The following is a 14,439-nucleotide window of genomic DNA, read 5'->3' on the forward strand; positions in this document are numbered from 1 at the left end:
ACACAGCCACCTCGGGCAGTTTGCTAAACCAGAATGGGGAACAGGACTGCCCGCATCCCAGCGCCGCTGCGGATTAGCTAAGTGACCTTGGCCTCTAGGATTCAGATCCTCCATCTATAAAATGGGTGAACTGGTGTCCAGAGTGCTGTTACTCCTGTGTCCTCCGAATCTGTCTTGATGGGGCACCTGGGTGGTTCAGCAGGTTAAGCGTCTGCCTTGGGCTCGGGTCATGATCCCAGGGTCCCTGCTCAGTGGGGGGTCTGCTTCTCTCTCCCTCTGCCCCACCCCGCTGCCCATGCTCTCTCTCCATCTCTCCCAAATAAATAAAATCTTAAAAAAAAAAAAATTCTGACTTGTTGGGTGACTTTCTCAGTGTTGCCTCAGAGCCACAGCGAACACCAAAAGGCGCAGTGAGACTACCAGACAGGGTGGGGACACCAGCACAGGGCCCAGGAGAGTGCCACATGTTGGCATGGGAACCACACCAGGAGAAGGAAGCTGAAAAGCTTGAAGGAACAAAGTTGCACTCAGCTGTGTGTTTTAGAAGGTAGGGCTGCAGGGTCTGGCCTGAGACTTGGAGTGGAAGCATAGTATGGTTTTCAGGAAGGATTCCAACAACATATTCCTGAGTTTGGGTGGGGGGGGGGTAGGGAGGCTGCCTTCCAGGTAAAAGCATTTTAAAGTCATGATCTGATCTCAAGTTGCAGAGAAAGTCAGAAACAGCACAAGGCTTGCTTTAGCCTATAGCAGCAGACGGAAAGACACGAGTTTCAGGGACGGTGACAAAGATGACTGTTGTCAGGGCTCATCCCCAGACATCTGCAGAGACTGACAGCAAAGAGAAGCCTCAGCTGCGGGGGCAAAGGGAAGCATTAAGCTGAGGTGCCCTGTTCCGTCGGCTTTGGGTTCACTCGGCCGTGGCTCCTCAGACCCACCTGAGAGCACAGCGGCTCCAGGCCTGCCTGCCCACAGTTTTCTGCAGAAGGACCAGCTGTTACCTGGGGGACCCTGGAGCCCCCAGCAAGTCACCTCCATCTCCCTGGACTTGCATCAGTGCCAGCATTCGTCAGGACTTAAGAGCCAAGGCATGTCTCTCCCACTTCCCCAAAGCTAATGAGAATCCGTGTCGTTCATTTTCTTTATAGTTTCAAGGAACCCTTCCTCTAATGAATACGTGTGCATCATTCTTTCGTTTAAACAACCCCCAGAAGAGCCATTTCTTCTTCCTTCTCCCTGGAATTTCAAACGATTCCGATTTCTTATTTCCTCCCCTGAAATGTCACAAAACTACCCCAAGACCTATCTCCTTCCCTTTCCTCCTCGCCCCATCTGCAGTTGCCACCAACTCCCGTTAGCTGGGGGAGCCAGGAGTCTGCCATGGTGATGATGAAGAGCCTATGATCCACTTTCACTGTTTTATCAGGTTTTAAAGACCTAAAGCCCCAGACCCACATTCTTGAAAACCCGTACCCCGCAGCAATCAGACAGATAGCATGAAGACGTTTTTCCCAAGTGCAGAATCATATATATTCTGAGTGACGGAGCTATTGGCATTCAAGTTTTGACCAGTTTCAAGATGCTACTATCAGGTAATGGGAAGACCGTATACAGACACTGCAATTTATGTTACATTAAGGAAGACTGTTAGTTGGTATAGGAGAGTCAGGAGTTTCAGGTTCAGGTTCAGATACATCCAGAAGGCTATGCGGATACACTGAGAGCCTTACTCCTTCCAGGTGGTAAAGCTCTCTGAGAAGCTGCATCCTTTTTTCAGGCCCCCCTACCACTGTTTACTGTGCTGATGCCAAGAACTCATGGCCCTTGACTCCCTCAGAAGAGGGATGATGAGAAACTTAAAAAACCAGATGTGGGAGGTGTTCTTCTACTACCTCCCGCATGGTACACAGTCTCATTGATCAACTCACTTCAAGCTCAAAGCACCCTCAAGAGGTAAACAGCCATCTCCCCTATTAGAAGAGGAAAAGCGGGAGGCAGAGCCTCCCGGATTATGCAAGGTTGTCAGCTCTTTAAGGGGAGAGCCAGAACCAGGAACTGGCTCTGTGTCCCATGTGTTCCTTCCAGCAGCAGGCCTTGCAGACAGCTGGAATGAGTGTGGCCTAGACCCAGACCAAGGCTCACAGGGCCCATGGCCGGTCTGGGAAATCCAGGGGGAAGAGGGGGTGTGGGGAAGCGGGAGCTGTGATCCAGGTGTGATCTAGCTTTCTCTGCTTCCGGGCTGGGCTAGATTTCAAGCAATGGTGCCAATGACTATAGATGTCACTAGCAGCTGGAAGACGGGCCGACAAGTCAATCCGGAAGCACCCTCTCGGTGCTCCGCTCGGGACAGGGCCTTCTTGCATCCTTTTAGATCAAGTGGGGAGACTGGGCTTACACTGAACAGTCAGAATGAGTGAATGCAGCTTCCAGAAGGTCATCACTTGGTTCAGATGTTTACACAGAAAGTGTTCGGACAATTCCAACAAGAACAGACCTAGAACTATGCTTCTAAACCCACCCTGAGTGGTAGAGGTAAGGTAAACGTCTTAACCTGCATAAAAGTGAAGTATTATCATTTGTCAACTGTACAAGACACGTTACTAGAGTTACAACTGAGTGGCATGCACCCTATGTTGGAGCATTTGAACTACAACTGTGTAGGGCGGTATCTCCAGGACATGGAGTCGAACGTTTTTCAATTGTCTAAGTGTTACTTGGTGAGATGTGCTTTCAGCCACAGTATTTTAAAAGCCAATTTCTATTTAAATGTGTTGTGAAAAAAAATGTTAATAGTTTTGACTTTATACACATTTTACATTTACAGCAGAGTAAATACAGGAATTTATACACCCAAATGGGTGTTGCTGCCTTCAAACTAGTCAGCTGGGGAAGATGGACGACGCTTAGTCCGTGAAGCTGACCTTCACTCAGACTATCTCTAGAGCCTTCCTTGGAAACTGTCCACTTGTACTTGCTTTCTCATTGTTATCCTTTATGGGTAGACTAATTTTTTGAGGGATGATTTTTTTTTTTTAAATAGCCAAAGAGCATTAGAAGGTAAGTCTGAAAAATAAAAAGAATGACAGAGTTTGGGACCACCTCTGGGGAAGGGTGGTGTGAGAACTGAAGTCTGATTATAAGGCTGTGAGGCCTCTTGCCTTGCAAGATTTCAGAGATAATTCCAAAGAGGACTTCTATCTGTTCTGGGCCCATGCAACATCACAGCTCAAGAGTATAGCCTCCTAAGGAAATGACAAGGATTATGGTAACTCTTGAGTGCTTACATTTTACTGTATTTGGTTGAAAAGGGAGCCTTGCTCATTCTCATCCTACTTCACATAATCCGAAATGGAAAACTCCATCTCCATGATGTCACCCAAGGGAAGGATCAGTATCTACTGCTTAAAGAGTTAAAATGAAAAGCACTTGGTGTCCCGCCTATGTTATCCAACCGCCCTCCCCCTGAAGGTGCAGTGAGTAATTCCTGAGTCTCCCCAGTTTGGAAAAAGTGGGTAAAGACAGGTCTCGGGAACCTGGCCGGGACTAGAATGTCAAGGCGATTAGAGTGTGTTTCCAATGGCTCTATCTACCCAACAGGCCCACTACACCAATGCATACAAGAAAACCTTCTAGAGCTAAGCAGTACGCAAAGTTTAAGAGAGAAGGGGGAAATGATTATCTTCCAGTAGCTTTCTGTGATTAAAAACCCACCGGCTTCTGGATGACAAATGAACAGAGTCCACTGACAAGAAAGTTCATGGCATTCGATTCTAGTGCACGCGTAAGAAATAAAGTGTGTGGCCACTAGCTCATTGAAGTGCATTTCCAGCTGAGGCCAAAGGCAGCAAAGGTGCAAGAGGCTGCTGGGGCTGGCATTAGTTGAAGCAGGGTCTGTAAGTTCGGCGTGGCAAAGCAATTTGTAGAAAGCCCCAGTTCCATAGCAGGAGATCTGCCAACCGGTGACATCAGATAACGCTCGCTCTCAAACTTTCTACAAAGTGCTTCATCGAAAATGCTAATGAGGAAGCTCCCTAAAACACCATATCCTGAGTGTCAGAGAAATATGGCCAAGATGGTGATTTGACGGGGAGCAGAGACTGAACTGCGTATTCTTCAAGCATCACACACACACACACACTTGGCGAAGAGCTCGTTAGTGCAGTCGCGCTGCGTCTCTTCCGCAGCCCCCCTCCACCCGGTGGTGGCTCCTGAGTGCAGCACTTCCGGGACCCGTTCTGAGTTCCTGGGCTCTGCTGGTAACAGCCAGAGGCAGCAGCACAGTCAGCGCCTTCAAAGGCAGCCGTAGCATCCAAGTGCTCGCGGCAGACCTCGGTCTCCAGCCGACCGCTTGGGATGTTGCTCTTGGTGAGTGTTTTTGTATTAGTCTCTGTAAAAACCACAAAGCTAAGCCGTTTGCTTAAATCATCGTTAGAAAGAATGCTGAGTGCCCAGATGGGATTTTCTAGTTTCTGTGCAAATGAAATCACATTAGTCCAGATTTTATTCACTCAAAACTATAGGGAAGCAGTAGGATTTGGTTTAAATGCTGCCAAAAAGCAGGAATTCACTTAAGTTTTAATTCAGAAGCAATCCTGTTGTTAATGTTGTAGCCGGCTTCGGGCAGCATGGGGGGCGGGGCCCCCGTTGTGCTCACTGAGGAATCCCGGATCTCTCCCAGTTCAGGCTCACTCTCACTAGAGGTAGACCCATTGTTGATGGCGTAGACGCTCTCTGCAACTCCCTGAGCTGAAGCGCAGCCATCTGGCTCTTTCTTCTCCCTGGGACTGGACAGTCCTGGGAGGACGGCCATCTTGCCAGTCTGCCTATTGGGCAGCAAGGACATGGTGTAGTCTGCGATGATGCCACCCACATCTAAATTGCACGCCTGGTCGAAGGCTAGGAAGCCGACATTGGCGTTCGCCTCACACACCACAAAGGAGCCGTCGTCCATGATGAGGAGATCGATGCCACAGAAGTCCATGCCCAGGATGTTGGACACCTGAATAGCCAACTGCTTGCCTTGCTCTGTCAGCGGGCACATGACACCCACACCGCCTGTGGGGAAAGCACAGTGACACAATGGTGACGTCAGACACCAGGGACACGATGACCCTTCAAAGAAGAGACAGGGCCATACGGAGGAGGGGCAGGGAGACAGCCATTCTTATTACTCACAGAAGATCTGCTTGGAAATCAGGACGCCCTTTGGGAAAACAATAGGGCCATTTCTTATCTAAGAGTTTTTAAAATGTTTATTTCCTCTGACCTACCACTAAGGAAATAATCTTATGTAATGGAAAAAAGCTTTATGCACCAAGATGTTGATGGCTGGGTTATTTAAAATACTGGAAAATCAAAATCCTGAGACATAATAGGCACTCACTAAACATGTGTTGGTAAGTAAATGAAAAACCACAAATCTCTCGCAATAGAGGAAAGCAGCATATTTTACAATCATGAATAATAATGCTCGTAGAGTGCTGGTGATCCCATGGAAAAATACTTGGAAGGATTTAAGACTGTGCAGCATGACCACAACTGTGCAAAAGATCTTGCCGGAAAGAACAATACACAAATGTTAACAACGCCTGTCTTTAAAGGGTGGGATTAATGATAAGTATCTTTTTCATTGGACTTTGCCATGTTCTCCAAATTTTCTATGTGAAAATGGATTCCTTTTGTACAGAAAAAGCAAAATTAACATTACGTTGGGGTGCCTGGGTGGCTCAGTTGGTAAAGCGTCCGACTCTTGAATTCAGCTCAGGTCAGGATCTCTGGGTCGTGGGACTGAGCCCCATGTCGGGCTCCACGCTCAGCATGGAATCTGCCTAGGATTCTCTCTCTCTCTCTCCCCCTCTGCCCCTCCCCCCACCTCTTAAAAAAAATCTGAAAAAAAAATTAACATTATGTTTTAGGAAGAGGGGGATGGAAAGGCTTGTGAGACAAAATCTTATGCCAAAGACAGAGAGTCTGACTGCCCTCACCTACGACAGGGCTAACCTCAGGTTCAACAGTCTCCTTGGAAGGACTTAAGACCTTAAGACTTAAGACCTATATTCTAAGGTCCAACAACTAATGCCTTCACCTTAACAGGTCCCTTCCCCACCTGTTCGAATGCATAAGGAAAGGCTACAAAAGAGTTTCAGACTAGCTCACCAGGAAAAGCAACAAGGATAAATGGCAAAACCATCTGGTTTCTACCTTGTTAAAGAATGCATATCATATGGTGACTAAAAAAGACAACATAAAACACCAGGTTCCATGGGGTAGTACCACACACGAAAAGGAGATGCTGGGTACTCAGCACCGTGTCAGCCTGAGGGTGGCATCTGCCCCCATCACGACACTACATCACGGTGTCTTGCAATGACCTGCTTTCGGGTCTTGTCCTCTGTGGGACCCCAGCTGTCCCAGGGCAGGGACTCTCTCTGTCAAGTGTACTTTCATGGAGTCCGCTGGTGGCGACTGCTCTCGACCCATATTTGTGAAGGAAGGACTGAACTGCATCTCAGCCTCTGTTACTCACTAGCCTTGGTACACCCACAGGGCCAGTTAGGATCTAACCCTGGGCTTGTGTTTTATCGTATTACCAACAGACACATTCATTCAGTGAGGATGACGGAAGCTTTCTGTGACGGGGACGAGAATTTACATCCCTCCTGCAATGTCTCCATTCACCACGACAGAAAACAAGATAAACAACAGGTTCATGAGATGGGTTTATGCTTTCGATCCAAACATAAACTGCAGCTTTCTCACTGTATCAAACATATAAGGAAAACCCAATCCTCGATGACAATGCAAAAGCAGAATGCGCTCTGCCTTCTGCCACTGCCTCAGTGCAGACGGTCATTACCTCCTGCCCGAGCAACTGTAAAAATCTCCTGAACTCCTCCGTCTCGTCTCTGCCTTCAGTCCCTCCTCTACCCATGTGTCGGTTTTTCTCGAACATGGATCCTCATGTCACTCCCTGGGTGAAACCCAACTGCTAAGTCCCGACCCCTACCAGAGAGGGTTCCATCTCAGTGCCCTGATACCCAGGCCTCACCTCTGTCACAGCACCTACACCCATCTGTCCCCTTCCTGGGCTGCTTGCTTTGACAGGACAGGGCTTGTTTCTAATCCTTATCTGTGATCCTGGAGCCTAGCAGAGGGTTTGACAAGATAGGAGGTCTCGATCCACATGTACTGAACGGGTGCAAATACCCTAAGGAAAAATCCGTAGTGAGGAAATGGACCGAGAGCTTTTGTCCCTTACCGAGGGAGCAGTTGCTCTGCATCCGTCCATCAGTGGAGCAGCGAAGCATGGAGCCTATCACCCGGCCCCCTACCACCACCACCCGGATGTCTTTGCCGTGTGACTCCTTCACATACTTCTGGAACAGGTAGGGCACATCATGGCGGATCAGATGGCAGATGTCCGAGAGGTGATGTTTATCTCTGGCAAGAAAAACAGCTTTTCCTTTAAGAAAAAAGACAAAGAGCAAGAGGAGTAGTCAGAGAAGCCTTTGAGGCGAGTCCTTGCCCTCCCGTCTCCCTGTCCCACCCAGCTGTCGGTTCTTTCTGAACCTGCCTTCCCTCGGCCCCTTCTGTTTCTCTGACCAGACTCTTGGTTCTTACCAAATGACCGCCAAACCTTGTTTTCTCTTGGTTTTACTCACGTCCCTCTCTCCCCTCACCACAACTCTTTTTTTCAGGACGGAATAATGAGGTTATTCCAGAAACACAGAGGTGAGGCCAAAATAAAATCCTGAGGATCTAGTCAGCTCAGTTCCAAAAGCAGTCAGCATCTCCTATCACTCCAGGATGCTGATGAGGCAGAGTCCGTCTCTAACCCACTTTGTTAATTCCCCAAACCTCACACTGGGCTCAAAGTACAAAGCAGGTGTCAATCCATGTTTACAGAACACAATTAACTGAACACACTTAGAGGAATTCTAAGGCTAGGCAGAGAGAGACCCACAAAAGGGAACTCTAATACAGCATGATAGAGCATTAACAGAGATCTAAGCCAACGCTATGGGAGTTCAAAGAAGGAGCCCCCGACAGATTCCCTCCTCCTCTAAAGCATAAGAAAACTATCTGGCTATACCTGTTTAATTCTAAATGGAATGATCTATACTTCTATTGCTATCTGGAGAAAGAATTCCTGCTTGACTCCAAATCCTTTCTTTTCTGCTTGAATCACCAGTGCTTTTGTCATTATTTAACATCTGCTTTTCCATTTGCATATTAGCTGACAGATCGGAGCAGGACTTCCTCAGAGGTTTGCTCTGCAAATCCGACATGAGCACACCCAGTCTGTGACTTCCTGTTATGGAACAAAGAGAAGGTTTTCCTAAGATTTGTGTCACCACACTAAAAGGAGTGGGACCCTTCTGAATGAAGTCTTAATAAAAAGAGTGAGGGGTATCAGCCCCTAGTGGTACAGAAGACTGAGAAGTAACCTCCAACACATGTCTCTATCACTGCACACTTGGCACCAGATCTGGCATCTGACCACAGATGGCTGGGATTCAAGCATGGGCCCTGGGGGTTCCCTGGACATTAGGTAGGATTTTCACAGAGATGGGGGCTTGATACAGGGACTTGGTTCCTTGGTTCCTGGCAGGTGGCAGGTTTAGTCTGTAGTTACTAAAGGAGCTATAGTGGGACGCCTGGGTGGCTCAGTTGGTTAGGCAGCTGCCTTCGGCTCAGGTCATGATCCCAGGGTCCTGGGACCGAGTCCTGCATCAGGCTCTTTGCTCAGCTGGGAGCCTGCTTCCCTCTCTCCCTCAGGCTAGGAGCCTGCTGCTCCCCCTACTTGTGCTCTCTCTCTCTCTGTCAAATAAATAAATAAAATCTTTTAAAAAATTAATAAAGGAACTATAGTTTTCAGGCACAGAGGAAAAGGGGGGGGAGAGCGGGAAAGAGGACCAAGATTAATCATCCACCCTGAGCCAAACACATTGTTTTTTCATTATTTCATTTACACCTCATACTAGCCCTAAGAAGCCATTAGGACAGGATAGTTATTTTTGTTTTACAGTAGAGGGAAATAAAAGTCTACAAGATTAGCAACTTTCTCAGGGGCAGAGCTGTACCATTCCACTGCTTTCTTTAGATTTATTTCCATATACTAGGGTCTAACTACCGCTATCATTTGTGTACTCCCCGTCCATTTTCCCTAAGATATGACATGTTACACTAGTGATGAACAACCTGAAAACGAAATTAAGAACACAATCGCATTTACCAGAGTATCAAAAAGGAACATTAGGAATAAATTTAACTGAAGAAGAACAAGACTTATCACTGAAAACTATAAAACATTTCTGAGATGGGATGCCTGGGTGGCTCAGTGGGTTAAGCCTCTGCCTTCGGCTCAGGTCATGATCTCAGGGTCCTGGGATCGAGCCCCGCATCGGGCTCTCGGCTCGACGGGGAGCCTGCTTCCCCCTCTCTCTCTGCCTGCTTCTCTGCCTACTTGTGATCTCTCTCTCTCTCTGTGTGTGTCAAATAAATAAATAAATAAAATCTTAAAAAAAAAAAAGATGCTTCTTAAAAAAAAGAAAAAAACAAAAAACACTTCTGAGAGAATTAAAGAGCTAAATAAATGGAAAGAAGCCCCTTGTTCAGGGACCAGAGGACTTAATATTGTTAAGACAGCAACACTTCGACTGATCTACAGATCTGACACAGTCCCCACCAAAAGTCTGACTTCCTTTTTTGCAGAAGTTGACAAGCAGATTTTACATTATACTGTAAAATTCATATGGAAAGGCAAGGATCCCAAATATCCAACACAATCTTGAAAAAAAGAGTAAAAAGGACAAAGTTGGAGCCCAACTTGCCAACTGCAAAACTTACTGCAAAGTTACAGTCATGAAGACGGTGTGGCCTGGCATAGGAGGGTAGACACATGGATCCACGGAATAGAACTGAGAGCCCAGAGCAGAGCCTCACACAGAGGTCAGGGGCTTTTTGACAAGAGTTATAAAGGCATCCCATCGAGGAAAGAACTGTTTTTAACAAATAATACCGGGAAAACTGGATATCCACACGCAAACGAAGGAAGCTGGACCCCTTCCTCACACCATATACAAAAATTAGCTCCAAAGGGATCAAAGACCCAAAGGTAGGAGCTAAAACTATAAAACGCTCACAAGGAAACCTAAGTATCAATCTGTGTGACCTTGGATTAGGTAGCCACAAAATGAGAACTAAACGCACAAGCCACCAAAGGAAAAATACAGATGAATTGAACTCCACTGAAATCAAAACCTTCTCTACATCCAAGGACACTATCAAGAAAGTAAAAAGACAACACAGGGTGGGGAAGCAACATGTTCAAATTATGAAGTTATGAACTCTTAAGTTATGAACTCTTAAAAACTCAGCAATAGGGGCGCCTGGGTGGCTCAGTGGGTTAGGCCTCTGCCTTCGGCTCAGGTCATGATCCCAGGGTCCTGGGATCGAGCCCTGCATCAGGTTCTCTGCTCAGCAGGGAGCCTGCTTCCACCTCTCTCTCTGCCTGCCTCTCCGCTTACTTGTGATTTCTCTCTCTGTCAAATAAATAAATAAAATCTTAAAAACAAAAACAAACAGCAATAAAAAAGGGCCCCTGAGTGGTGCAGTTGGTTGATCATCCAGCTCTTCCCGGCTTTGGCTCAGACTCTGATCTCAGGGTTGTGAGACTGAGCCCTGAGCTGGGCTCTGCACTCAGTGTAGAATCCACTTAGGATTCTCTCTCTCCCTCTGACCCTCCCCCCCAATAAATAAATAAATCTTTAAACAGAAAAACAAACAAACCTCAGCAATCAAAACACCAATAACCCAAATGAAAAGCGGGCAAAGGATCTACAAATGCCTAATAACCACATGAAAAGATGCTCAACATCACTAGTCATTAGGGAAACAGAAAGCAAAACCACAGTAAGATGCCTCCTTCCACTCACTGGGATGGTGAGAATTAAAACAAAGCACAAATGCGCAAGTTGCTAAAAATTCTCATCATAAGAAAAAGATTCTGGGGCGCCTGGGTGGCTCAGTGGGTTAGAGCCTCTGCCTTCGGCTCAGGTCATGATCCCAGGGTCCTGGGATCGAGCCCTGCATTGGGCTCTCTGCTCAGCAGGGAGCCTGCTTCCCTTCCTCTCTCTCTGTCTGCCTCTCTGCCTACTTGTGATCTCTGACAAATAAATAAATAAATAAAATCTTTAAAAAAAAAATTCTGTACAGTGATGGATGTTACCTAGACTTACTGTGCTGACCATTCTGCAATGCATACAAACATTTAATCATTATACTGTAATCAATCAGATCTCAAAAAAGATTTTAAAAATTCATTTAAAAATAAAGTGGGCCCCTACATTACTAATGCTTGGGAAACATGTATTTTGGTTGTGGCTTGCTTTTATGGTAGAAATATGATGACTATTTGCTTAATTTGTCAAGGCAAAGAGGACATTCATATATGTATATTCTAAGAGTTAGGCCTGCCCACTTTTCAGGCTACAAATGTTCAAATATATACAGTCAAAAAGTTTTATTTAGGGGCACCCTGGGTGGCTCAGTCACTTAAGTGGCTGCCTTTAGCTCAGGTCATGATCTCAGGGTCCTGGGACTGAGCCCCGCATTGGGCTCCTTGCTCAGCAGGGAGCCTGCTTCTCCCTCTCCCTCTGCTCCGCCTCCCTATTTGTGCTCTATGTGTCTCAAATAAATAAATAAAATCTTAAAAAAAAAAAAAGTTTTATTTAGTACTCCAAAAAAACCCCAATCATAAATAAAGAAGTGAATGAATAAAACAAGGATTACTAAGAATGATGAGAAATCAGAACCCTCATATCCTGCTGGCGGGCCCGTAAATGACATAACCATTGTAGAAAACAGTGCAGCAGTTCCTCTGAGGTTAAACATGGGGTTACCGTCGGACCCCACAATTCCAGGCTTAGGTAGATACCCGAGAGAAAGGAAAACATGTTTACAGCAGCATTACTGATAAAGCCACAATGGAAAAAACTCAGATGTCCACCAGCTAACAAGCAGATAAACCAAATGTGGGCAAGCCATACAACAGGTTATTACAGAGGGATAAGAAGGAATGCAGGACTGATCCACAACCCGACATGGATGCCCATGAAAACATCCCCCTAAGTAGAAGGAGCCAGACACAAAAGGTCACATACTGGACGATTCTCTGATAAGAAAGTTCGAAATAGGCAAATCCATAGAAACACAAAGTAGTTGAGTGGTTGCCAGGGTCCAGGGGAGGCAAGTGCGACTGGCCCCTATTAGGTACAGGGGTTTTTGGGGGGGATGGAAATATTCTGAAATTAGATAATGGCTACAACTGGACACGATAGTGAATATACTAAAATCCACTAAATTGTACACTTAAAAATGGTGAACTGTTTGTTATGTGAATTACATCTCAATTTTTAAATTTATTTTTATATTTTGAGAGAGAGAGCAAGCAAGTGGGAGTGGGAGGGGCAGAGGGAGAGAAAGAAAGAGAGAATCTTAAGCAGACTCCACACTCAGCACGGAGCCTGACACAGGACTCAATGTCATGACCCTGGGATCATGACCTGAGCCGAAATCAAGAGTCAGATGCTTAACCGACTGAGACACCCAGGCGCCCCCACACCTCAATTTTTAAAATGTTTGAAAATACCATGTATTTTATTTAATTCCCATTTATTGTCTGTTTTACCCTTCTACAATGTGAGCTCCTTGAGGACAGTTTTTGCTTTGTTCCTTTCTGTATCCCCAGGGCCTACAACAGTGCCTGGCGCTCTGTCGGCACTCAAGAAATATTAGTTGAATTCTCAATTACGTATACTTTGGCACAATAAAAAAAATTAGCCATAGAACTTTAGCACTGCAGCATATCTACCGAATAGCATTAAGGGCCCCCCTTGCCCCCCAAACTCATTCCTTTCTCCTCAACGGGACCCTTTGGCTCCCACGGGTGGCTTTGCTCACACCTGCCTCCATATGCTCGCTTACTCACTTCCTCCAGTTTGAATTCCACTCTCCAACTTCAGTCTCCTTCTCCTCCAGGGAGGCCTTCCCTGCCCCGTGGCCTCTGTCCAGAGCAAGCAGGTGCTTGCTCCCAGCCTGCCAGGGAGGTGATCACCCTGTGACGTGACCGTCTCTACTCCGTGCACACTGCAGCTCCCTGAGAGCAGGGACCGAGTCTAGTTCATCTCACTGCCCCGTCCCTACGGCACAGGAACTGCTCAGCACATGCCTGTTTTGGGGGCCTCCCCTCACTGCAGATGCCCTGAGAGTGGAAGTCGCATCAGGAGGGACCTGCCCCCAGGCTGCGGGAGAGCTACCTGCTGCATGCATGCTCCTCTCCGTCACCAGTCCCTGCTCCGCACCGAGTTCTCCGCAGCAGGTCCCCGGGACCAAGAGGCCCCGGACTGGGCTCTTGCCCCTGAGCAGTGCCCTGCCAGCCGGGGGGAGACGCGCATACACTTGTAACTGTCATAACGGGCAGTGCTATGCTAGAGCCGTGGACCAAAACCACGGAAACACAAAGGCAGAGCTGGTGGGGAGGGAGAAGGACCAGGCATGTGGAGGGAAAAGAAACAACAGTGGAGGGGGAGGCCAGCAGGCCCTTATGGGGGAGCAGAGGTTCACCAGAGGCCAGAGGAAGTTGGCATTGCCAGCAAAGGGAAGAGGGCAGAGGTTTAAAGACAATACTAGTGGTCTAGCTAGCGAAGTAGTCGACACTGGACGACGGAGAGTGCACGCGGCCAGAGAAGGCTGCAAAGGAAGTATGAAGCTACCGGGCCTCAAGGCGATGGTGAGGAACACGGACCTCGTCTAAGAGGCAACAAGGCTCTTGGAAGGGCTTGTTAGTGAGGGAGTGAGGAGAACAGATGTCTCAGAGAAATGATTCCCTAAGAAAAGAGGACGCACTGGCACCGGGGCTAGGGAGACCACTCAGAGTCAAGTCAGGAGTCCAGGGAGTGAACGAGAAGGGTCTGAGGTAGCAAGGACAGTGGGGGGCAGCGAGGAGGGGACAAGGGGACAGACGGCACCGCGAGCTCCGCGAGGGGGCGCTCCACTTCTCTAAGCAGCGCTGGGCCGCGCCTGATGAGGCCAGCAGGGGAGTGGCCCCAAGGGAGGCTGGGAGGGGCAGCACTGACCCCGGTGTCCTCGCGTGCTCTTCACCACGACGGGGTAGCCCAGGGGCTCAGCTTCATCGATCATCTTTGAAAAGTCTTCGTGCCCACCTGCCAAGAGAAGGTGAAAGTCAGGGAAAGCCAGGCTGATGCTCGCCAGAGGTCCGCCCGGCGCGGCCCCCTCTGTGCGAACACTTTCAGGGCCTCGGGTTCCTCTGATTAAAGCAACTCAGACCCGTGCCATCCGACAAACATGGATTTTGCACCTGTAACGTCCGTGGGAGTAGAGAGATAAGGAAAACAATACTGATGAAGTACGTGACTGTGG

At 47.6% G+C, this 14,439-nt stretch overlaps 1 protein-coding gene across 1 annotated transcript in view; it reads right to left on the reverse strand.

The window, feature by feature from the left end:
• Nucleotides 1-1,514: 1,514 nt before the first annotated feature.
• Nucleotides 1,515-14,439, reverse strand: part of RIMKLA (ribosomal modification protein rimK like family member A) — a gene marked incomplete at its 5' end in the record, with an annotated part of 32,026 nt that continues 19,101 nt past the window's right edge. The window contains 3 exons of the mRNA XM_080801362.1: nt 1,515-5,052; nt 7,256-7,459; nt 14,136-14,222. Of these exons, the coding sequence (XP_080657488.1) occupies nt 4,562-5,052; nt 7,256-7,459; nt 14,136-14,222 (782 nt within the window). The 3' untranslated portion in view covers nt 1,515-4,561. The remainder of the gene's footprint in view (nt 5,053-7,255; nt 7,460-14,135; nt 14,223-14,439) is intronic.

The sequence above is a fragment of the Martes martes genome (genome assembly GCF_963455335.1).
Source record: "Martes martes genome assembly, chromosome: 4".
Lineage (NCBI taxonomy): Eukaryota > Metazoa > Chordata > Mammalia > Carnivora > Mustelidae > Martes > Martes martes.